Raw genomic sequence first — 25,618 nt, forward strand, 5'->3', positions numbered from 1 at the left:
TAATTATTACATCTACGTTATTTTTAATATTTATTTACATTTGGTATATTATTTAGCGAGATTCGTGTTGGGTTCAGGTTAAGTTCGAGTGCTACGACCACCAGTACGTTTATCGCGAATTTTATGGTAAAACGATCGGAAGAAAAAGCTGTCGCTTTAAATATTCTATGAAGGGCATCGACCCAGATAATTTTATCCTTAAATTTAACGAAGAACTTGAGAAAGTAATTGACAACGCTATGGTAGACGAGAAGGTACACGGAGATTTGTTTCAAGAGAGTCTTGAAAAACGTGTGCTGCAAAACTAAAAAAGACGTTCTCCTTGGTGAGAGGAAGGGTGCAAACTACTGGTGGAACGAAGACCTATCCGCGCTGAGGGTAAAAACAATGCTATGTAGGAGAAAGATCTAATGGGTAAGAAAAATAATTCCAACAATGCTGACAAACTAGAACCTTTAACCCTTTCGCTTCGGCAGTCCAGTCCGTCGAAGTACTGTCACGGAAGCGCGCGCCAGAAATGCGCACAGTTTGCATGGTTGCTATATATATGTTTTTCTAAGTCTTAAATAACAATAATTCTTGTAAGAACCGTATATGAAATATCGTTTCACTAAAAAGGCATTTAACAGATTTTGTAGCACAAACAGTATATCGTTTGGATGTTTGAAATTTTGTTGTTGTCGTTTCAACAATGAGTAACTTCTAAGAAGTGATTAATCCAATATATCAGTAAAATCAATTGAAAATGTTCTGCCGATAATGATTATATGCGGCACCTGAAGCGAAAGGTTTAAGGATGCAAGGAAGGAGCTAAAGTTAGCCTAAAAAGTAGAGGAGAAACATTTTTGCGCTACCCTGGACTGAGACCACCCTTAAGGGAGACCTTACTGGGCCGCGATGGCTAGAATGGGCAGGGGAGTACCACCCAAAAATCTTCGTGTCTGCAGAGTGGGGAAAATCCTTGAAGCACGCTTTTCCAGACGAAGCCTGTCCCACGGGTTGATGAAATCGGTGGTGAAATGACCCATGGCAACGACGAGGATGGAGCGCTCAGCATCGTAGCATAGCGGGATGAAGTGAAGAAGGCCGTCAAACGATTAAACTCCGAAGGAATTGCTGGCGTGGATGGGGTACCTGGGCAAATATCGAAATTAGTAGTGGAGCAAAGATTCGGGAAACTCCTAAACATGTTCAACGATATAAATAGAATGGGTAAAATACCAAAAAATTTGAAAGGTGGCTTCAGTGGCGTTCTTCCCCAAACCTAGGAAGGATCCTCTTCTCTCTACCTTGTTGAGGCTTATTGGTATTCTGCCGGTGTCGACCAAGGTGTGGGAACATCAAAGCCCTCGTCGAGAGGAACCTGGGCCAGGAACTCTTCCACGCCGATCAGTTCGGATTTAGCAGGAGAAGAGGTACGGTCGATGCGCTATGTGTCGTCCGCGGGATTGTCGACACTTGTAAGAAAAAAAAAAAAAAAAAAAACTAATACGCGTACTCGTTACTATCGATATTAAGGACGCATTCAATAGCTGGCGTAAAATCATACGCGAAGCTAAAAAGCTACGGCAATCAGAGTGTGGTGGATTTAAACACAGAGATATCTTCGTAAGTTTGTAGTTGTGGAACAGAACGTATTACAATGCGATGTAGTTGCATAAGATGTTGTGGAAAATGGTGCAAATGTCGATCTTATGGATATGATAATCAGGTACACGAATCTCCTTCTTCTTCCCTTCTTTCAAATTCACACGATCCCTAACGCTAATTTTCGCATAAATCTTTTTAGATAGAAGCAACAAATTCACAGCAAGAAAGCGATGGAGCACAAATTACGGATGAATCACCACAAATCCTTTCAAAAAATGTAAATCCCCGATACTCCCCGATACAATATTTTAAAAACGTCTTGCCATTGATTTATTTGTAGGCTCAACTCCGACGATAGTCTGTTCCGAATTTGACTGTTCTTTATTTATTACTTATTTACTTCATCATCTTTACATCATCATTTTCCAAATTGAATTCCACTTTAAACAATTACATCGATTTGTTATACGTTATGTTCCACAATTACAAACTTATGAAGATATCTTTGTGTTTATATCCGCCACATTCTGATTTTTTAAAAGGATTTGTAGTGATGTTGCACTGCTTTCTTGCTGCGAATTTGTTGTTACTCGAGAGTGAACTCAAGAAATGATGAATTGTATCATACGTATTCTGACATAGACGTAACATCAAACAGATGAATAATTTATGATAATAATGAAATATAATAAACAGAAATGTCTATAGTTTATTTTAATTTCTACTAAAAACTCCTTTATCTGTATTACAGAATACAAGTTCCATTTCATTCGTTACACTTCTCGCAAACAGCGTTAAAAATTGCATCTTATTTATTACACCTACGTTATTTTTAGTATTTACGTACTTACAATATGCATTTGGTATATTATTTCCTGAGATTCGTGTTGGGTTCGGGTCAAGTTCGTGTGCTACGAGCACCAGTACGTTTATCGTGAATTTTATAGTAAAACGACTGGAAAAAAAAGCTGTCACTTTAAATATTAAACACAATGTTTGAGCCACCTTGTTATAGGAAGGACATACCGCAATGCATACGGTGTCAATAATACGGACACACAAAAAACAACTGCGACAGAAACTCGACGTGTGTCAAATATGCACGAAACCACCTATAAGTATATATTATATATATAATATAATATAATATAATATATAATATAATGTAATGTAATAAATATATATATATATATATATATATATATATATGTATATTATTAAATTTAAATGTAACGCATTGTAACTACATATTATATTCGGTTTTAAATGTTAAATGTAAATAACAAAGTTAATTCACGCTTTAGATTATACGCTCGAGCGTACTTGTTTAAACTTTACTTCCACGTTAACAAATTACATTTCATTAATTTTTATCTGATGTACTGCATGTATTGTATACCGCTGTATTATATATTTGATAAACGTTATTCATTCATACTTATGTACCGATGGTACTGGTTTTTGCAGCGACCTAAACTTTTGGCCTTGTAATTTATAATCTCACAAAATTATGATGTTTTTTCAAATATCTTGTTGCTTTCCATTGAAAGATCATCAAAGTCAACTACTTCAAGAGACATTTTGCCAACAAAACAAAGAATCGCATTCCAAAGTTGTTAACAATTAGATTAACAATTTTTCTGAACGTAATCCGAAGAAAGCGATCCAGGGAACAAAGAGACTCTTCAAATCCATCATTCTTTTTCTTTTCTCGGTATGGTTTGTATTTGGTTATTTCAGTTTCACATGTAGCTTTATTCGTTTAGGGGAAAATTAGAGAATTAAATGCTTTTCGGCTGTTAAATAAGCGAACAGCAGCTTTTATTAATTCTGCGTCTAACGTCGTTTTCAGGCTTGACCCGCGTGCAACGGCAATTCCAAAATTCAACCCCCAAACCAGTGCCTTCCTTTTTCTTCCTCCTTCAGTAGAAATATGTTTACAGATTATGACCTCTCCACTGTTTGGATCGGTAGCTTCTTTCAAGATGAAAGATAAAGTTGTCGAAGCGGTCAACCATGGACCACGATGACTAATTACTCTTGAGTTCATGAGTCAAGTTTTTCCCTAAAGTTCAACCGACGGTAACTTTACTTTTCTCTTCAGAACGCCCAAGCATTATCGCAGTTACTTTTCGAGCGACTTAACGAGTCATAAATGAATCGTTATCTCATTTATAGTGTATCATTCGCGTAACAAATCCTCCGTTAATCCTTACAAGAAATCTTTCGTCGCTGTTAATATCAATTAATGAAATAACGCGACTATAAAAGCATATTGCGAAACTTGTACATTACAGCGAAGCGTCCGAAACTTGCCCAAATACTTTATATCCCAAGCGGGATACCATCTTCCAGTTTGACTATTTCATTTTTTTAGTGACTTTAGTCGGCTGTTTCCTTTATAGTCTTCTTTCTTGCTCTCTTCAGCAGCCAGCTGGTTTGGATGTGTTGTCGTTCTTTCCTTGTGTTCTTGCACATAGCCTCCGACTTTTTCCTTGACCGTTGATATTTTTAATAGTGGCTCGTTGCAGCTGTCCCCCATAGCGATATTCTTTACGCCCAAATATCCACGTAAGTTGTGTATCTAAGAGGAGTCCTGGGTATTTAATTTGCCTTCTTTGTGTTATGTGCAAGCTACTTAATCGGATATTTGGTGATTTCCGTCTTCTTAGTGTAAAGGTAGTATGCTTGCATTTACTGGGGTTTGCTTTTAGTTATTCATATTGTAGCCACTTTTCTAGTTATGTAATGTGTTTTTGTAGTAATGTGACTGTTGTTTCTGGATAGTGGGCCTGACTAGTACAACCCTGTCGTCCGCGAATGTAATCTTCTTTCTACGAGAGTTTTCGACCCTTGATATTTTTAATAGTGGCTCGTTGCTGCTGTCCCCCATAGCGGTATTCTTTACGCCCAAATATCCACGTACGTTGAGTGGCCAAATGGAGTCTCAGGTATTTAATTTGCCTTCTTTGTGTTATGTGCAAGCTACTTAATTGGATATTTGGTGATTTCCATCTTCTTAGTGTAAAGGTAGTATGCTTGCATTTGCTGGGGTTTGCTTTTATTTATTCATATTGTAGCCACTTTTCTAGTTCTGTAATGTGTTTTTGTAGTAATGTGACTGTTGTTTCTGGATAGTGGGCCTGACTAGTACAACCCTGTCGTCTGCGAATGTAATCTTCTTTCTACGAGAGTTTTGGACCGTTGATATTTTTAATAGTGGCTCGTTGCTGCTGTCCCCCATAGCGGTATTCTTTACGCCCAGATATCCTCGTGGGTTGCCTATCCGCAAGGAGTTCCAGGTATTTAATTTGCCTTCTTTGTGTTATGTGCAAGCTACTTAATTGGATATTTGGTGATTTCCATCTTCTTAGTGTAAAGGTAGTATGCTTGCATTTGCTGGGGTTTGCTTTTATTTATTCATATTGTAGCCACTTTTCTAGTTCTGTAATGTGTTTTTGTAGTAATGTGACTGTTGTTTCTGGATAGTGGGCCTGACTAGTACAACCCTGTCGTCTGCGAATGTAATCTTCTTTCTACGAGAGTTTTGGACCGTTGATATTTTTAATAGTGGCTCGTTGCTGCTGTCCCCCATAGCGGTATTCTTTACGCCCAGATATCCTCGTGGGTTGCCTATCCGCAAGGAGTTCCAGGTATTTAATTTGCCTTCTTTGTGTTATGTGCAAGCTACTTAATCGGATATTTGGTGATTTCCGTCTTCTTAGTGTAAAGGTAGTATGCTTGCATTTACTGGGGTTTGCTTTTATTTATTCATATTGTAGTCACTTTTCTAGTTCTGTAATGTGTTTTTGTAGTAATGTGACTGTTGTTTCTGGATAGTGGGCGTGACTAGTACAGCCCTGTCGTCCGCGAATGTAATCTTCTTTCTACGAGAGTTTTGGACCGTTGATATTTTTAATAGTGGCTCGTTGCTGCTGTCCCCCATAGCGGTATTCTTTACCCCCAAATATTCACGTAGGTTGTGTGACAAAATGGACTCCCAGGTATTTAATTTGCCTTCTTTGTGTTATGTGCAAGCTACTTAATTGGATATTTGGTGATATCCGTCTTCTTAGTGTAAAGGTAGTATGCTTGCATTTACTGGGGTTTGCTTTTATTTATTCATATTGTAGCCACTTTTCTAGTTATGTAATGTGTTTTTGTAGTAATGTGACTGTTGTTTCTGGATAGTGGGCCTGACTAGTACAGCCCTGTCGTCCGCGAATGTAATCTTCTTTCTACGAGAGTTTTGGACTGTTGATATTTTTAATAGTGGCTCGTTGCTGCTGTCCCCCATAGCGGTATTCTTTACGCCCAAATATTCTCGTGGGTTGCCTATCCGCAAGGAGTTCCAGGTATTTAATTTGCCTTCTTTGTGTTATGTGCAAGCTACTTAATTGGATATTTGGTGATTTCCGTCTTCTTAGTGTAAAGGTAGTATGCTTGCATTTACTGGGGTTTGCTTTTAGTTATTCATATTGTAGCCACTTTTCTAGTTATGTAATGTGTTTTTGTAGTAATGTGACTGTTGTTTCTGGATAGTGGGCCTGACTAGTACAACCCTGTCGTCCGCGAATGTAATCTTCTTTCTACGAGAGTTTTCGACCCTTGATATTTTTAATAGTGGCTCGTTGCTGCTGTCCCCCATAGCGGTATTCTTTACGCCCAAATATCCACGTACGTTGAGTGGCCAAATGGAGTCTCAGGTATTTAATTTGCCTTCTTTGTGTTATGTGCAAGCTACTTAATTGGATATTTGGTGATTTCCATCTTCTTAGTGTAAAGGTAGTATGCTTGCATTTGCTGGGGTTTGCTTTTATTTATTCATATTGTAGCCACTTTTCTAGTTCTGTAATGTGTTTTTGTAGTAATGTGACTGTTGTTTCTGGATAGTGGGCCTGACTAGTACAACCCTGTCGTCTGCGAATGTAATCTTCTTTCTACGAGAGTTTTGGACCGTTGATATTTTTAATAGTGGCTCGTTGCTGCTGTCCCCCATAGCGGTATTCTTTACGCCCAGATATCCTCGTGGGTTGCCTATCCGCAAGGAGTTCCAGGTATTTAATTTGCCTTCTTTGTGTTATGTGCAAGCTACTTAATTGGATATTTGGTGATTTCCATCTTCTTAGTGTAAAGGTAGTATGCTTGCATTTGCTGGGGTTTGCTTTTATTTATTCATATTGTAGCCACTTTTCTAGTTCTGTAATGTGTTTTTGTAGTAATGTGACTGTTGTTTCTGGATAGTGGGCCTGACTAGTACAACCCTGTCGTCTGCGAATGTAATCTTCTTTCTACGAGAGTTTTGGACCGTTGATATTTTTAATAGTGGCTCGTTGCTGCTGTCCCCCATAGCGGTATTCTTTACCCCCAAATATTCACGTAGGTTGTGCGACATAATGGACTCCTAGGTATTTAATTTGCCTTCTTTGTGTTATGCGCAAGCTACTTAATTGGATATTTGGTGATTTCCGTCTTCTTAGTATAAAGGTAGTATGCTTGCATTTGCTGGGGTTTGCTTTTATTTATTCATATTGTAGCCACTTTTCTAGTTCTGTAATGTATTTTTGTAGTAATGTGACTGTTGTTTCTGGATAGTGGGCCTGACTAGTACAGCCCTGTCGTCCGCGAATGTAATCTTCTTTCTACGAGAGTTTTGGACTGTTGATATTTTTAATAGTGGCTCGTTGCTGCTGTCCTCCATAGCGGTATTCTTTACCCCCAAATATTCACGTAGGTTGTGTGACAAAATGGACTCCCAGGTATTTAATTTGCCTTCTTTGTGTTATGTGCAAGCTACTTAATTGGATATTTGGTGATTTCCGTCTTCTTAGTGTAAAAGTAGTATGCTTGCATTTGCTGGGGTTTGCTTTTATTTATTCATATTGTAGCCACTTTTCTAGTTCTGTAATGTGTTTTTGTAGTAATGTGACTGTTGTTTCTGGATAGTGGGCCTGACTAGTACAGATCTGTCGTCCGCGAATGTAATCTTCTTTCTACGAGAGTTTTGGACCGTTGATATTTTTAATAGTGGCTCGTTGCTGCTGTCCCCCATAGCGGTATTCTTTACCCCCAAATATTCACGTAGGTTGTGTGACATAATGGACTCCTAGGTATTTAATTTGCCTTCTTTGTGTTATGTGCAAGCTACTTAATTGGATATTTAGTGATTTCCGTCTTCTTAATGTATATGTTGTATTTTTCTCCATATTTTCCGATTTCTTCCTTGACCGTCGGTGTTTTTAATGGTGGCTCATTTCTGCTGTCCCCCATAGCGGTATTCATGTCAAAGGATATATTTTTTTTAACGTTATTCTATATATCAGTTGATCGTCGATTGCTCATCTTCTGATCGTTTGTTGTCATCTGTGACTTTTTGGTGAAACTTGTTTCCATACTTTGTATCAAACTGCTCGATGACACTCAAATTCATCGTTCTTGGAAGAAGCAACAGGTATGTGAACTGTGTATGTGCGATCTGCCATACTGGTCGCACCAGTCGATTCTTTCTCATGTGCCACTAGTAATCTCTCTTGACTTTCAGATACGTAGGAGAACTGTGGCCAAATTGTTTGTAATCGCTTATTTCCATCTTCACCGTGGAAATATCTGTTTCTTGGATAATCTTCCTGCGTTTTCCATGTTTTTATTGAAGGCTGCGTCTCAGAGGTGATAAGTAGTTGAAATGAAAATAATTCTAAATATCATGTTATCGTTAAAATCTGCATGAAAACCAGTACAGCTTAAACAAAACGGACAAGGTATAATTTTCTCATTATCACGCGTAACGTATGATTGAACTAGTTTTCCAGTAAATTTTATATACATAAACTCTTATGAATAATACATATAATGTAATTGGTTAACGTTTAAAACCTTAACGTCTTAACAAAAATTAGGTTTTGTACACTTCTTAATGCATTTAAAACCGAAGCAACCAAGTAGTTTGCAGATTTACTACATTATTTTAACCGTTGTACCATATGTATTATCATATTAATATAATATGATAATACATATATTATAACAGTTAAAATAATATATATGATAATATATCATTTCCCAATATCCCATCATAGAACCCCAGAATTAAATCAATAATACACAAGATATTTTTTAACTAAATTTATCAAAAAGATATCTTTAACGAAATTTGTTTGGTTCGAAGGGACACGTTTATTTTTCTTACATTAATTGACCCATCTAGCATTCCAAATTTTATGCCAAAAACTATTGATTTAAGACATATCTTAACCTTAATTTGTCAGATCTATCGTATGAAGGACGAAGAAAGACGCGAAGCAGTGTTCTTCCGTTAACGTCGCTTTGTCCTCCATACGATACAATTGACAAATCTGTAGCGGCACATGAGTCAGAGGACGATGAGAATCGAGAGCGACTCATGTTGTTTTGCCTCGGGACATTGATACCGCCTTGAGACACGAATCGTGAAGATAAATAAACTTCGGGCAAAGCGATGTCGCCGCTACGTGCAACCGTCGATCAAAGACGAATTCTAATTTTCCGACTCTCGCCCGCCCACTATAAATAAACGGACGCGATCGCGAGTGAATCAGTTATCATTCGAGTTTCACGAGTTATTATACGGATTATTAACAGTAATTAACGGAATTGTACGAGTTATCGAGTTATCCGCGAGCGATCATACACAGTCTTTGCGACGTTTGTATGAGCGTCTCTCGACAGTATTTATATTTATATTTATATTTATATTTATTAACTTATTCAATTTATTCGAAATATATTTGACGGGTTGCAACAGCAATCTCTCGTTCACATTTTATTAACCCTCTATACCATCCACCACAAATCTGTTTAGTTTGACTGATGAATTTGTAATAGAAAAATATATTGATATAAATATACTTATACTTATACCTTTAAGTATAATGTATAAATTTATGTTAATCCAGATCCTCACTCTCACAGTGTTACAATACAATAAAATCGATAGGGATCACGTTCATATATTTATAGCAAAAGGACATTACCAAAAATTATTTCCCCTCTTTTAGGTTAAAATCAACCCTAACTGAAATCGCGTAGCAGAAAAGACGTATGACAGTCATACAAATGAAATCCAATACATATAACTAGTTGAGAATTTGAATTTGTTATTATTAAATTAATTTCGCGCCAAATGTTAAAATTTTAGTAAAGTGAGCAAGAACAGAGAAATGTTTCAACTACATACAAACTAACGAAATATGTAGTTTATCCTATCTTGTAGTAAATGTTTTTTGTCACGTGATTTTATTCATTTTTGTAACAGGAAATTTTATACACAGAAATATGCTTTCTTAAGAACCGCTATAGCTAGCAAGGATGGAGATTGTGGACAGAAAAACTTAAAAGGGGCTGATAAATTCTAGTAAAACGGTAGATATACAAATCATCAAAATATTTTCGGTTTTCTATACATGAATGAGATTGGGAATTTAGATGATGAATATTTATTGAAGTGTTGTCAAGATCTTCACTCACATTTGGAAGGAGATTTCGACGGAACTGAAATGTTTGAAGAAATTAATATCCGGTCAATAACGCAAACCAATTATTTGACTTTAGATTCGATTGTTGTAAATGGATTTCCTTATTTAGGAAAGAACGAAAAACGAGCTCCGTCGCAACCTCTGGGTGAATTTGTGGTACTTAAACTTATCGAACCGTATAGTACGAAGGGAGGCCATAACGACCGATAATTTTTTTACAAGCTTGTCACTGGCATATAAATTATTCGCCAAAAGAACCACACTAGTTGGCACAATACGCGGAAACAAAAGAAAACTCCCAAAAATTTGTAAAACGAAGAAGGATCAAATGAGATTACACTCACAATTTATAAAAGTAAGCCGAAAAAGAAAGTTTTCATTCTGAGCTTAAAACATAAAACAGTCGAAATTGGAAAAAGCGAAAGGGGCTTACTTGAAACGGTAGAATTTTATAATAAAGTATCTTTAATATTTTAGATTTAGCTGACATAAATGCCTGGATTTTATATTTTATATAAAGAAACCACAGGTTTTGAGGTTTTATATCAGAAAAGATTTTATATCAACTAATAAATAAAGCAGAGACAAGAAAATATTACTAGCCACGGGTATAATAAACACCTAACCAAAAATCAAAAATTCTACGTAATATAACCAATCACCCGTGTCGAATAGGACCTTTTATTCTGCGATATGATTCGCATGTCCAAAGAAACATAAATGCATGCGACTTACGTTTAGATGGAACGAATATAGTCATTGATATCGTTACGGTTCAAGGGAAGTTTTCGTGAAGCGACGAAGCCATCAAATTAGAATCGTCAAGTCTCATGGAGGAAACGCAGACTGGAAGAAATCTGTAAGAAAGCATAAAATATTGTATACAATTTGTTACTAAGGACAGCGTCAATTATTTGGTAAATTAATTGCAATTAATAATTAATAAATTAATAATGTTTACTTACTGGAAGAGTCAAATAATATTGTTATAACGGTATTGCATCTTGAGACAATTTTCAAATTAAACATAAGCGAAAAGTAAAGCGCTTTTTATTTGTCAATAAAACGATTTCTCTTCGAAGAGATGTTTGCTTTTCGATAGATCAAACAGTTCTGCCATCGACTCGTCTCGATCGAGAGTTCGGCAAAACCTAGAGTTCGAGTGGAAATGCTGATTGGCTAATTACCGAGCGCAAAACCCAATTAGTATGCTCGTTGACCGTCGATTCCGCCCAAAACTCGAGCAGTCCTTGAGGAGAAGGTCCTGATGGAAAAAACGTCAACAATACCGGACGAACGCCAGATTTCGAGGCTTTTTTTTTTATAACAGGTATAACAGGTAAAATATGATAACTAGATTGTTTGTTGTCTAAGATATACTGTTGGATTAAAGAATTACTTAGCCAAATTTTCATAAGCGTTACAATTACGTTATTACGTATTAATTATTTATTATCGAATTACATATTAAGGATTTATTTCAGAATATACAGTTAGTCCTTTACATACGAGGATCATGATCTCATAACGATCTTACACCGGCGACGCTGTGCGATTTGAAAAGTATCGACGTGTTTCTAAAACGAAAATAACTTTTTTTTTGCGTATCAAGCAGTATATATAAAAAATGTAAACAAGTAGATATTTATTTTCTAAGATTAGAAATATTACTATTGCAGGTTTCTACCATTTCAAATGTATATTTCGCTCTTAAAAGCTGCCTTTACTGCCAAATTCGATTTTAAAAACTATATCTTTACTTTCTTACTTTAATTATACTATGTTCTATGAAATTATCCATAAAAATTAAAAATAAAGGTAAAAATTAAACTAAACATGTAAGCTTTGCTTATTATCATTCCAAATACCATATCAATTCACACATTATATAATTCCAGTTGTTTGGAAGGCTGTATAATAAATATTATAAAAATGTTTTCTTATGTTTTGTCGTAGTGCTTTATTTCTTTTTATTTATCAGAACTACTGTGTTTTGACATGCTACACATTTGACTTTTCACATGAAATAATTTACAAGTTAATTAATTTTTTTCCATATTATATTGGCAAGAATTGTCATTGCTTTTATAACTTTAATATATTGTAGTCAGTATTTTTTAATAGTAACGAATAAAATAAATTAAAATTACTTTAGTACAACATTACATAACGATACAAATTGTATCATTGCTTTTATAACTTTAATATATTGTAGTCAGTATTTTTTAATAATAACGAATAAAATAAATTAAAGTTACTTTAGTACAACATTACATAACGATACAAATATGAAAACGTTTTTATGTTGGAACATATATACAAAGTATCTCGAAATTAAGCAACGAATATAATTATAATAATTCGATTAAAGGTATATTGCACTTAATTCAATATAAGTACAAAAAGAAAAAGAAAGAGAGAAAGAGAGAATTTTATAACATTGTAACTTCATTTCTTAACACATTACGTACAGGTCACGAGATATCTTTTTATGTTTTCAATGTTTTCATGTTTTTTCGACTGAATCGATGACTTAGCAATCAGAGGCAAATGTTTTTGTTATGTTACCAGGATAATGAAGCCTTGCGTTTTTGTGACAAATGATTAGCAAAAAAACTGAATGTTGATATTCCAAGGATGTAAAAACAATCAGTCAGTATAGTCAGGAAAAAATGTGCGCGCTAACTCTAGGAGCGCGTTAAGCGCACATAGCACCGTACGCAATGTGTTAATTTAAATATTTCACTGTTCCAATTTTATATTTTAAAATAAACATATACACTGTACTAATTTAATTATATCAATCGCCTTAAGAATATGTTATTTATTGAACTATTAATTCAATATTGATTAAATAATTATTACGAGATACGCTGCATATTCACAACTCTATGTGGTACATACACATGTCTTATAATTATTAGTCCTGTATATACACAATTTACCGCTCTCACGTACAGATATAAATATTTGCAGACATTGAAATAATAAATTATTGCTACATTAGTCATAGAAATCGGACATTACAATATTCGATAAATTAGTACTAGAATAGATACAGCAAAGTAAAGAAAATTTAACAGTCACGTTTCAATATTGCAGTTTGATATTTTTCGGTACGTTTTGCGTTATATATATGTCCTAACAATTACCAAGAATGTTGAAAAATTTTCATTATTTTAAAATATTGTAAAGCTTTATTATGTACAATAACATTCACTATATAAGGATTAGAAACGCATGAAAGTTAACAAAAACGATTCTTAGCTTATTAAAATTTTTTTTCATTATTTTTTATATGTTATTACTGAAATCAAATGTATCTGGTTTGCATACATATTAACATCAAAAGTATAATTCAGTACTTTTTACCACCAAACTGAATTTATGGAACATGAAGCACATTCTATTTTATATGTGCATATTTCATGAAAGCATTGCTTTCTATGTATTTGATGATCGATTATGGCAGTTACATTGAGTATGATATGCCTGCACCAATCCCATTATATTATGTTAACTAAGTTTTATTAGCTTAGATTTCTTTACTTTGTAAAGTAACAGTTGCTTAGTGCTTTTTGAGTATTACTTTTATATGTATATCATAAAATTGTTAAATAAAAATAAATTTTATATTGCAAGGCAAAAGAATTATGTTATATGCACATTGCATACTTATTCTTTACTTATTCTCTCATGTTACAGTTTCTTAGTAACCATATTAATGTCATTAATGAAAAATTAATTATAGTAATTCTTTTAAAAAATTAATTAAATAAATCCATTTTATTACATGTGTGTGTATATATATATATATATATATATATATATATATATGTATACAGGGCAGAGCTGAAGGAACTATTAAGTAGATAGAAGGTGATTTTTTATGTAAAAATAAATCAAAAATGTAGAATAAAATTACATTAATTGTCAAGAAAATACATTTTGATACTATAGTTCCTATTGTTTCTTTATAAACTGTCTGCGCGATTTTGCACATATTATTAGATTCAAGAAAGAAATTAAATCTTGAATAAAAAGGTTCTATTTAACATTTTCGATTTATTTTTGTATAAGGAATTACTTTCTACCAGTTGATGCAATGCTTTCGCTACTGTGTACATATAGCAGATTACTAAGTACAAACATAAAATTTCTTATCTAGTTTTGAAACATAAACGAATATACAATTGAGATAAGCTGTCTCCTCTATGATTAAGAAGAGCTGTTTAAGTCTATGATTAAGAACCTTAGAACAGTTGAAAATAAAAACTCACATTAAAAAAGAAAATAGAATGATACTAAAAAATATCATATATTTCTACATTATTTATATGTACTTTTATACATTTGTACACTTGAAAAGTGCAATTATGCCCTTTTATATAGCATTTTATACCTTATTGATATCAATCTAATTTTTCTTTATAAAAAAATATTAAGTTAATTATGTTTCAAGGGTTTAGTTTAAAAATTATTTCAATTTTCAATTTTCTTTATTATTTCTGTATATATCAGATGTAGTAATATGCCATTATTTTGTATCTATAAACATGAACCAATTGTTCATATTGAACATTGTAAAATATTTTTTCATAAAGCAATCAATGAGATAGTTGAGCTGTTTTCTATAATAGCAGTGTTATGATATACAAAAATATTCAATAAACATAAAATTGAAATAATCTTTAAACTAATAGATTTAGGACATAAATACTTTCGTTCATTTAAGATCAGGATCTTATAAAATGATCCTCAAAATCCTCGGATCCTTTCAGCACATTTTGAAACACCACTGACCCAGTCTGTAAGTTACTTGGTTTTTATCTTTAAATCAATGTCAATTTTAACGTTTAAGCAATTTACCCATTATTACCTCTATATAATATTATTTCTTCAATTTTTTTGACGTTCATTAATAAATCCTTTTTCCAATGCACATTCAATATAACCAACTTTTGCTATCATAATATGTTCCTGAAGAGCATAATTTATTACAATTTACAAGACAATTGCATTACAAGACAACAGAATTCCCTCTTGAAAAGCACTTTTCAAGTAGACTAACTTATTGAGGCAATATAGAAATATTTGCAGCATCTAACAGAGTATTTAATTTTCGTTTATAACATAGTCTTTCATTTTCCTCTGTTTGAAGAATACAGCTTGTCCCAGTTGTGTAAGATACCCTGCATATACACATAAAATACATTGCTAAAATTATGCGTTACGTAATCAAAGCTATAGATAAATGGAATATGCATATTAATTGTCCTATGTTTGTCCTTAAGTTTGTGAATGAATTATGAATTTTTGGCAATTTAATTTTTAGTTATTTTATTTAACATTAATTAAAATATCAATGAATCTGGAAAAGCATATTTAATAGAAATAAAATTTTGAAATAACAATTATTGTATAATTCATTTCATTACTTGTGAGAAAAAGAAATATACGATAATATTTTATGTATCCATGAATGTACAAAATTAATTAGGCCTCATATATCATTAATATGGAACCCAGGAATTAATAATGAATATGATACTTTCTATGCATAATTGCATATTATACAATGCTAAAATAACAAATATTTTATAGGCAAATAAACGATTACTTGAATAAAAAAATTAGGATATTTTTATATGGCACAAAATAGACATAATCCATTAAAATCTTTCACAAAATTTTCCATACTATTTTGTAATAACTAATTTCTTTCTTCTTCCTCAAGTGACATATGTATCTTTATATGTAACTTTTCAAGTTACTTATGTAATATTTAATACTGCTTAATTGCAGATATGACATTATATGTTGCAACATTTCTTTTTATATTCTTTCGTCACTTATCGAGATTCAAGCACCTTCTTTAAATTAGCAGTTTCATACGTACCGTATTTTTCTACTATTGCCTTTATAATAAGACATTAGAATCACAAATGAATCGAACTATAATCAAAATTCATTTTTTCTAGCAACATATTCTTTTTACATATAATCTTTGCAACCTCGTAATAGGCTTCATTGATCTTATGTATTTCTTCGACGGACCGGTTTTTATTTTGAACCTAAAACTACTACAAAAAGTAGCATTTTGTTTATGCAGTACTTAATAAATTTGTATAAATATAAAACACGGATTGTGTACAACTTGTATACAGTTCATAGTATAAAATAAGTTTTTAAATATTAATGTTTTACAGATTATAAAATTCTCGATTTTATCATCTTTGAGAAAAATTTTATTATGTGTTTTCTTTGGCAACCCCACAGCAAAACGAATCGTACCTAAAATTATTTTTAGTTAAAGATCATTTAACTTTTGTTTGGGAAAGATTTTGTATTATCCATTTTTTAATTAAAAAATGTCTGTAATATTTAAGAATACTTACTTGTCACTTTCGTCGTATTGACAGAAATAAAATTACTCTTTCATTGTATCATACAATTTTTATTTCTTTGAGCTAATCCAGCTCTAGATAAGTTTCGCTCTATTTCGTCATCATCTTCAATACTAAAATATAATAATAATAAAACAAAATGTAACATAACATTCACAGAAAAAACAATCCATAAAATCAGCTTTTAATGTCTATTAATTATATTATACTTATTATATTATGTAATTTCAATAGAATTTAAATATAAATTAACCTTCTATACTTACGCTCTTTCTTGTGTATCAAGATGATGAACTAATTCATCTCTTTTATTTACTATTGAAACTAATTCTTCTAACAGTAAATTTTCTCTCATTTTTTGTTCAGGAGTTTTTCTCCACTCTTCTACTGCTAATATGCTTCTCAATTCACGATTTAACAATTCAAAACGTCGTTCTAGATCATCTTCTTTTTCTCTAAAGTATATTACAAATGATAAAAGAACAATACAACAAATATCCAAACAGTATTCAAGATGATTAATAAAATACCAAAGACATAATTACTTACAATATATTCAATTGCATTTGCCTTCTCAATAATGCATTTTTTTTATTGACAAGCGTAAACCAAAGAGACATTAGTCTTTCTGTTTCATCCTCATTATCGCTTTCCATTGCAGCTCGAAGTTGTTTCTCAAGTTTACCAGCTTGAATATCTATTTGAGTTTGTTCTCTTTCTAATGCTTCTAACTCATTTTGAATATATGATGTCATATCTTTTCCCAGCTATGTATGAAATGATTCATAAGATATGTGATTCTAACTTAATTCCAAATAAATTAATTTAAACCATACCCCTCTGAGTGTATATGAAGTACCATCAGGGCTAGTTTTATCTGGTGAAATTCTCTCTATTATCTTAGAGAACGAGAATAGAGGAGAACCAGTTTTTTTCTCTGCATCTATTACATTCGAAGTTCCTAGAGTGTTTCCATTATACTCAGACTGAAATATTTATTGTATATAAATTTATATCTCTTATAGTAAATATTAAAAGTTGTGCTTTATCACGAGTGATGTAAAGAACATAAATTTATATTCATTGATGGAGTAAGAGCATTAGAATTCAAATCATTTAGTAGTTTTTACTCTATACATACATATTTAAATACAGAAGTATTAAATTTTGAACAAAATAATTACCTACCTTTGTACTAAATTTGTCACCTGGAGTAGATGGTGTGATACTACGTCTTGGACTATTATTCTGATCATCTATCGATCGTCTCTCACTATTATTGTCATCATTAATTTGATTTGAAGTAACATTAACACCCATTTTTACTTCCGCTATTAAACGTCTTGCTCTTTCACGTAATTGTTGCTGTCTTTCATCATCATTTTGGCTCTATAAATTAAATGTTATAAAATAAAATGTTTCTTAATTCAAAGGACAATCTGATTAGAAATGACAAAATTAGTGTAAAAGGTATGAAACTAAATGAATGTACACAACTATTCTACACAAAATAATAACACTGAAAAAAAAACAAAACCTCAATAGGATAAGCAGCAGTGGAAATAAGGCCAGTTGACTTTGTATGATTCCTAGCCTGCTCTAATAGTTGCCTGGCACGTTCTCTTAATTCGTCATGTCGACTGACTAATGGCTAATATAAAAAAAAAAAAAAAAAGAAAGAAAAATAGTAAATTAGTTGTGACACTACAAAAAAAATTGGTAAGTATGAAGAAAGTAATTACATGTTGAGAACGTTGTTCTCCTTGCGGTGATGATACACTCTGATATTCAGTACGATTACCCCTTTCACAAACATTGACTGAATCCTACAAAAAAAAGATAAATAAAGTTAGTTCAATTACTAAACTATTGAAAATTTATCCTACATTAAATGTTACGATTTACATTAAGAATATAATCTGCATAATCAACATTCACATACAATATGCATGTATATATATATATATATATATATGTAATTTATTATAAATACTAAATATGTAAATTTTTCATACCCATGTATTTGAATATATTTACATGCAAAATATACATATAAACATATGTGAGCATAAAATATGTTGAGCGTAGCATAAATAAATACATCTGAGCGTAGCATAAATAAATACATTTTGATGTGTGGACATTTTTCGTACTTTGGTATGAATAATAAGTGCAATTTATTGAAAATGCAAATGAGCAGATGGAAATATGACCATCTTTCATGAACTTCTGTCTAAAAATAATTAACTTTATAAGTCATTGTGATCTTTGTAAATCTTTAGCGTAATATGTGATTACGCAGGTATTGTGATTTTTAAACGAGTGGACATAATATCGCCGAAAAATATCCTCGCCATATTGCATAAGCGAAATTTACACATTTATATCAAAGCGTAAAATCTCATTAAGCAGAGTCACTAGTATTTTATATTATTTAAAGCGGTTGTTAGTTTTTGGCAGTTGTTAATCGTTTTATTAAAGTATTATAATTAAAATATTTTGAAATGAATAAACATCTCAAAACAAGAATTTATACTACATCTATACCATTTTCTACACTCACTATACTCACATTTATACTACTTTCAAAATAGAAAAAGCAGTACAAGTGTAGACACGTGAATTCAAATACTGCTTTAAAATTATAGATAAGATATCTTTGAAACTAACTATTTCCAAAGAAAAGTAGTTTAATACTTTTTCATTAAAAATTTTGTACACCAATCAGTATATAAAAAGATTGACGATTCCATTCAAAAATAAAGTTGCTCTTTGAAACATCTCCAATTTCAAAACAGACTTTTGTGCTATACGACGTATTGAACTATGGACCTATTACTGAATGTCATCAATTCTATCACTTCCAACTATTTCAAAGCTGTAACTCTATCCCGCCGTACAGAAAACCTGATATATTATACCTAAATATCTCTCCTCTTATGTATAAAAATACGACAGTATTACACACAAAGCTTTTATTTTTAAGAAAGATCAAACTAAAAATTTCGAAACAGTTTTCGCATTTGATATACATTATAAGAAGTTGTTGCGAAGTCCTAATACTTTGAGATTACATAAAAAAATAAACAAAGATGAATTGCTAATGTAGTGTATAAAGGAAATAATATAAACTCAATTATGCAGCTATATAAAATTCAAATACTTAAACAATTCAAAAATACTAACATTATACATTGATGTTTCTGATTTGTTAATTGAGATTGATTGAGACCACTTTTCATCAATTATTTGAATATTTTCCTCTTCTTCATCAGACCCAAAAGGATCTGTTAATTGTCGACGAGTCATTAATATAGGGCGTTGTTGTGCTTGTGATATTCTTGGTGGAGATTTACTCTGTGTATATAATTAATAATAAAATAATGTCAATCACAAAATACCTCCTTATCGCTCATTTAAAAAATAGTTATTTATAACCGTGACATATAAATGTAACATAACAATACATAGAAATTATTTATCCATTATAAATTTACTTATATACCTTTTCTCTAGATGAGTACTTTTCTTTAGTTGGTGACAATACTTTCTCCAAAATACTTTTTGAACTTGCTAGTATAATATCTTTAACATCCTTAACACTTGATGGTGATTTATCCTTATTGCATTGATCATGATCTTGATTTTCCATATTCAAACTTAGATGCAACTTATTTTTTAAGGAATCAATATTAATGTCCTCTTTCTTATTATCAAATGGATTTGATCTAGAGAAAAATGTTGTATCTTTATTGTCTTTCCTAATATTTCAAAAAAATTAAAAATATTAATAGTATAATAAAAACATACCGTCTGTTGCTATCAGTTTTATTATTTTTATGTTCCATTTGATCTTTTTTACGTAAATTAATTATTTCCTGACCAAACAGTTGCACGCTTACATCTGAATTATTGTCTGTATTAAATCTTCCAATCATGTAAGATGATTCATCTGTAGTTTTACCTATCTGATGTACCTGAAAATATGAAATAATTTTTTTCTGAAGAAGTGTACAATAGTTTTTATATTGTACATGTGACTTTTTAGATATTTAATAAATTATATGCATAACTTGATCACAAATGCATAGTATACTTTGTGTACAGGAAATTAACATAATAAATAAATACATACATACATGTGTGTGTGTGTGTGTGTAAATGTTTTTTATTTTATAACTTTATAAGTGTAATTATATGAAAAATCATGATGGAGTAACGTTACATTTACTAACTTTATATTTGCTCAATAAAGAAGTAATTTAAAATATAAAATGAGAGATCAAGATTAATGTATGTATTGGAGACAGAATTGAAGATCCTTGTGATTCAGTACATTAAAGAGTATTTACAGAATTCAATGTTGTTATTTTATTCAGAATGAAATTTGTTAAATACCTCTAATTCATGGCCAGTAAAATGTGCTCTCAATTGGTACAAGTAAGTCATTACAGCTAATTTATCAGGTACAGTTAGTATATCCATATCTGCTGGTTCTATTACTCTAGGTATACCAAGAGCTTCTCCAGCATCAAATGCTTTCTTACAGTTACCCTTTACATCATGTGGTAATAGTGAATCTATGTCTCTGAAAATTATTATTAAAATACTTATCAGAAAACAGTGTAGTATTATTTTTATTAAAATTAAAAATAAATAATTTACAATAAAATGTAATTTTAAACTATTCATTTGTAAAAAATCATTCTATTGATCTTTAATATTATTAAGCTATTTTATATTTTTGTATTATTATATTTAATATTGTTAAGATATTTCGAGATGCGTTTTCTAATACATACATAAGATCTGGTCTGAAATGGTGTATTATTGAACAAAATGCCATTCCATTCCTCCAAGATGTTGTAAGATTGGTAACTTTTACACCAGTATAATCTTTAGTTACCTCTTTGCACCATTCCAATAAATCCTGACCCGGAGTAATTTCTTTTAATCTAGGAATATTGGCATCATTCTTTTTTAGTTCTAGTGGTTGTAATGGTAATCTTACTAGTGTACTATGTTCAATATTTTTACTGCAATAGTAATGAAACATTTATTAAAAATATTAAATTGTGGAACAATGAATCTTAATTTTTCTGATTAATTATTAACATACTTGTTTTCAACAGTAATAGTATCCTTTAAGGGTGATTTTTCTTTGAAAGAATCGCCAATACCCGATAGACTAACATCACGCATGATGTGATCACTATCATTCACAGGAGTAGTATCATCTTTTGATAAACTTGCCACTGCAAAATGTGCATTATGATTAAGATACAAATTAATGATACATTGTGTACATTCTACAAAGTTGAAAAGATTACTAGGAGAATGGTACAAGGATAAAGGAGATACTGCTCTCTATCATTCAATGTCAAGCGTTGCTACATTGTTTTATTTGTATAAGTGACATTTTCAGCCAATGAGAATTTATCCATATAATTGGGTCTATCAGAAACAACTGATCAGACTCCCATTCCTTTGACTAGTCATCTTTTCTCTGCACAAAACAAGTATTTAATATTTGATTCATACCACTTATTGGAGTACTAGGTAATTCACTTTCAGTAAGACTACTTGTCATTAAGTCAAGCTGAGCAGAGATATCTAAAATTTCATCAATGTTTTTTCCAGATATTTCTTCAACGTCTTCCGGTATATCTTCATTATCAAAATCATCTAAAGGTGCAATATCGCTATTGTTATTAACTGACATCAAACTAGCCATACTCTGCATATCTTCATCCCTGATTGAAAATTATAATGAATATTAAATTTAATTAACTATAAATAGAAGCTTAAAAAACATTTTCTTACGTTGCTTTTCCTTCTCTTAAGAAAACACAAGATAAAGTACATTCTAGTGCAGCACTAACAATCTTTTTTGATGTTGGCTTCAAATCCAATTTAAGCTGTTGTTGACTAGATTCTAATGTCGCATATTTTTTCATATTTATATTTGTTGCAGCTACATGTCGTCTTTTACCAGTAGAAGAAACCTAGTTGTATTATATTAATGTATTAATCCATATTTAACATAATAATATTTGCAAATGTCTGTATCTATTCTTTCTTACATCTTCGATGACAAATGTCCAATCTTTATCTTCCAATTCATGGGTCCTTGGATCTTTAAATAAAGTTACAGAAACTGTATGATTATCAGGAACTGCCCAACTAATAACACCTTTTAGTGGGTCACTTAAGCTAGGTTCCCAATCTAGTGGTTCTGAACTAACTCTTCTACTACGTCTTGTCCATACAACACTTAGTTTGTTTGGTTTCCTATATAATGTTAGAATATAGTTTCTGGCGTATTTATATATGTTTATGTAATATAAAATAGTTTCTAATAATATTGTTATACATCACATATCTTATATACAAAATAGCTAAAATATGTTATATACATAAATATGCTATAGAGGTAAAGCTATAATTAATAATAAGAGTTATATTTTATCAATTATTCTTTCACATTGTTGTTTACTATAAATATTGTCACAGAGTCACAAGTATTTATTTATTTATTTATAATGGATATTTAATATCTTAAACCAGTTATATTGTGTAAGCACATGTGCTAGTGTGAAATGACAGAATGTTATTCTTTTTCTGTAATGTTCTAATTTAGTATAATAATTCCTTTTCAAATAAATTTGTGGATACATGTATATACAAAGTTTTGAATAACAATATATTAATAGCATTTTATGTAATAATGAAATGTTTCGTGTACGTATTCCTTACGATATATTAAGCACAAAAAAGAAACACTTATGATAAATATTGATTCATGTTAGTAATGTTGAAAAAATATATATATAACACTCACCATTTTGTTGTCGTTTCTAAACTGACTTCATGATACGACACGGTGAATTGAAATTTCGCGGCTCTCTTGTTTACCCGTTGTAATCGTTTCCAGACGGAACTCATTTTTTATTGAACTATTTTTTCAATGATCTTTACAGTATTTCCAACTTATAATGATTTACGAACGTTTCGGCTATAACACATCATCTTTCGTCGAAATTATGGAAATTGAGAAATCAGTTACTCTCTCTCTCTCTCTCTCTCTTTCTTGCAAAATATACGAATTAATTTTTAGCTCTTTGAAGTTATTAAAGTATTAAATTAGTAAGATACTCTAATCATTCATATATATGTGACATTTTCACTAATGTATGAACAGCAGCATATATTTCCTTATTCATTAATTCATTAATTTTTCAAGATATTACACATCTCATTATTTCGTTATAGACGCAGTGTTACCTACGCACAAAACAATATATTTTGATAGCACACTGATTAACAAAATCTACAACCACAAGATTAAAAACTTTCTGAATCAACTCGACCTCATACTCTGACGAAAGTTTCGTCACGAAACCTTCCAACTTATTGATCTCATACTACACGACTCTATGATAAGAAACTTGGTTATAATAAACTGAATAGATTTTGTTTAATAATAATTTTTAAATTCGCATAGTTTCAAGGGGATCGAATCGCAATTTTAATAAATTTTGTTAAATATATATAAAGTTAAAAATTACAACTGTTTTATATAAGAGACTAATTTTATTCTGTTAATATTAGTCTTTCTATTAATATTAAAATTAATATTAACTATATATAATAACGACATGCATTATAAATAAGTAATCTAATATATAAATAACACATTTAATCTAAATAATTCATACATTAATGTCGTTGTAATTGTAGAACCTAGGGGCTGTTACTAACTTCGTGTCATGATTCAACTGAAACATCGTCTCTAATCTTTATTTATTTTATGAATTTGCGCATGCTCATTCGCTTAAAATCAAATTTGAAAATTACAATTGTATACTTTAAATATTGACTCCTTAGTTAACTCCACAGAATACGTTTCTCCAGCAGTTGCTCAACAGTTGTTTGAGAGATAATCCATATCCTTATAAAAATGAAGCTAAAAAACTACAGTATTAATTTTAAAAAAAGACTTTAGAAAAAAAGAAAGATAATGGAAAAGACCTATTGAATAGGGGAAAATAATTCTTTCTAAAACATGTAAATGTCATTTTTATAACTAAGTTTAATATTCTATAACTGTTTATTATATATTTAAAATATTTTTAATAAAGGAGGATAAAAAATTACTTTTCTATAATGGTGGATGAACATACTGAACCAACTTAGTTCGAATTGCTTTGAACAACAGTTGATTCGAATCAACCATTGTTACCGATGTATTCGAAATTATGCGGTTTCGAATGGAATATCTACATGTGAACGTCTATAAAAATTATAAATTAGAGAGGAGAAGAAAAACAATTCTACTTATCGTTGGAACATATTTTCTTATCCTTAGCGTTAAACAAAAAGGACTCGTCGGTAACGTCGAGCGTGTACGGTTAGAAGTCGATAAATTCCTGGAAAAGATGTTTTCAATAGTGACCTTATTGTCTTTCAAATAAAGAAATAATATCAGACTGATCGGGGAGATGCGAATAGAATGTAACATGCGTGATCTAATATTTCAATATATTTCGATAAATTACGACGAACAAAATGTATGAATTGAAAACGTAGATATCTGCGCTTAGTAGTTTTATTTGATTAAAGAGAATAGATCGATATATAGGGCACCTAATGGTGATTATATAATTATATTATGATAAAGAAGAGAAGGGAGGAGAAATGTCAAGAGCAAAAAAAAAAAAAAATAAGAAAAGGGAGAGAGCCAATTAGGTCCATATCTTCCCTTTACAATTTGTCTGGGAATACATTTGGCAGATTATTGTAGTTTTTGGGATTTGTAACACGTGAATGGTCATCTCTATTGAAATTTCTTTTTGATCAGATTTGGCAGCTTAATAGTTCGTAATATAATAGTATAATTTCTTAAATTGCAACATTTTTTGTGTGAAAATTTTTATATCATATCGATGAGATTTTTCCGATTAAATTAAAATCAAACATGACAATTTACAGTTAAGCAATGTTTTCTATGGTGGTAATTTAGCGGACTAGGCAAAATTAAGGTAGATTTCTGCTGTTTCGCGTAGTGAGAGAGTATTAGATTTTAGATATCGACTGTCGCTATAAACCCAT

The 25,618-nt window shown here is 31.2% G+C and overlaps 2 protein-coding genes and 2 long non-coding RNA genes across 9 annotated transcripts in view; 2 read left to right on the forward strand and 2 right to left on the reverse strand.

Moving 5' to 3' along the window:
- The window catches only part of Frmd5 (FERM domain containing), a 146,660-nt gene that overhangs the window by 114,475 nt on the left and 6,567 nt on the right, over nucleotides 1–25,618 (forward strand). The window lies entirely within an intron of this gene.
- On the reverse strand, nucleotides 1,951–11,198 carry LOC139986820 (uncharacterized). 3 transcript variants are annotated; one of them, XR_011799718.1, is made up of 4 exons: nucleotides 11,066–11,198; nucleotides 10,836–10,957; nucleotides 2,617–2,702; nucleotides 1,951–2,545 (listed from the first exon to the last, which is right to left on the reverse strand). It is a non-coding gene; the product is annotated as an uncharacterized lncRNA (long non-coding RNA). The 3 variants fall into 3 exon arrangements; XR_011799719.1 differs by having other exon boundaries at nucleotides 1,951–2,558; XR_011799717.1 differs by having other exon boundaries at nucleotides 1,951–2,702.
- Nucleotides 11,340–12,280, forward strand: LOC139986821 (uncharacterized). Its single transcript, XR_011799720.1, has 2 exons — nucleotides 11,340–11,439; nucleotides 11,585–12,280. It is a non-coding gene; the product is annotated as an uncharacterized lncRNA (long non-coding RNA).
- On the reverse strand, nucleotides 12,993–23,919 carry Ehbp1 (Eps15 homology domain containing protein-binding protein 1). 4 transcript variants are annotated; one of them, XM_072002446.1, is made up of 18 exons: nucleotides 23,349–23,918; nucleotides 22,591–22,798; nucleotides 22,331–22,512; nucleotides 22,049–22,260; nucleotides 21,627–21,762; nucleotides 21,310–21,543; nucleotides 20,906–21,095; nucleotides 20,318–20,484; nucleotides 20,013–20,235; nucleotides 19,694–19,864; nucleotides 18,250–18,333; nucleotides 18,045–18,158; nucleotides 17,696–17,896; nucleotides 17,344–17,493; nucleotides 17,057–17,274; nucleotides 16,774–16,962; nucleotides 16,499–16,620; nucleotides 12,993–16,394 (listed from the first exon to the last, which is right to left on the reverse strand). In XM_072002446.1, exons 1-17 carry the CDS (start codon nucleotides 23,450–23,452, stop codon nucleotides 16,539–16,541), a joined length of 2,865 nt encoding a protein of 954 aa, XP_071858547.1. In that variant the 5' UTR covers nucleotides 23,453–23,918; the 3' UTR covers nucleotides 12,993–16,394; nucleotides 16,499–16,538. The 4 variants fall into 4 exon arrangements, with proteins under 4 accessions (XP_071858547.1, XP_071858549.1, XP_071858548.1 ...); XM_072002448.1 differs by lacking the exon at nucleotides 19,694–19,864; XM_072002447.1 differs by lacking the exon at nucleotides 18,045–18,158.

Source organism: Bombus fervidus, chromosome 4, assembly GCF_041682495.2.
Source record: "Bombus fervidus isolate BK054 chromosome 4, iyBomFerv1, whole genome shotgun sequence".
Classification (NCBI taxonomy): Eukaryota; Metazoa; Arthropoda; class Insecta; order Hymenoptera; family Apidae; genus Bombus; species Bombus fervidus.

Excerpts from the sequence above, each read along its gene's own strand:
- Ehbp1 (XM_072002446.1), bottom strand. The coding sequence starts at position 23,452 with ATGAGTTCCGTCTGGAAACGATTACAACGGGTAAACAAGAGAGCCGCG. Across the intron at positions 18,334-19,693 it reads CAGAAACATCAATGTATAAT|GATTCAGTCAATGTTTGTGA; the intron begins GTTAGTATTTTT and ends TTTTTTTTGTAG. Across the intron at positions 16,621-16,773 it reads CTTGATACACAAGAAAGAGC|TATTGAAGATGATGACGAAA; the intron begins GTAAGTATAGAA and ends ATTATATTTTAG.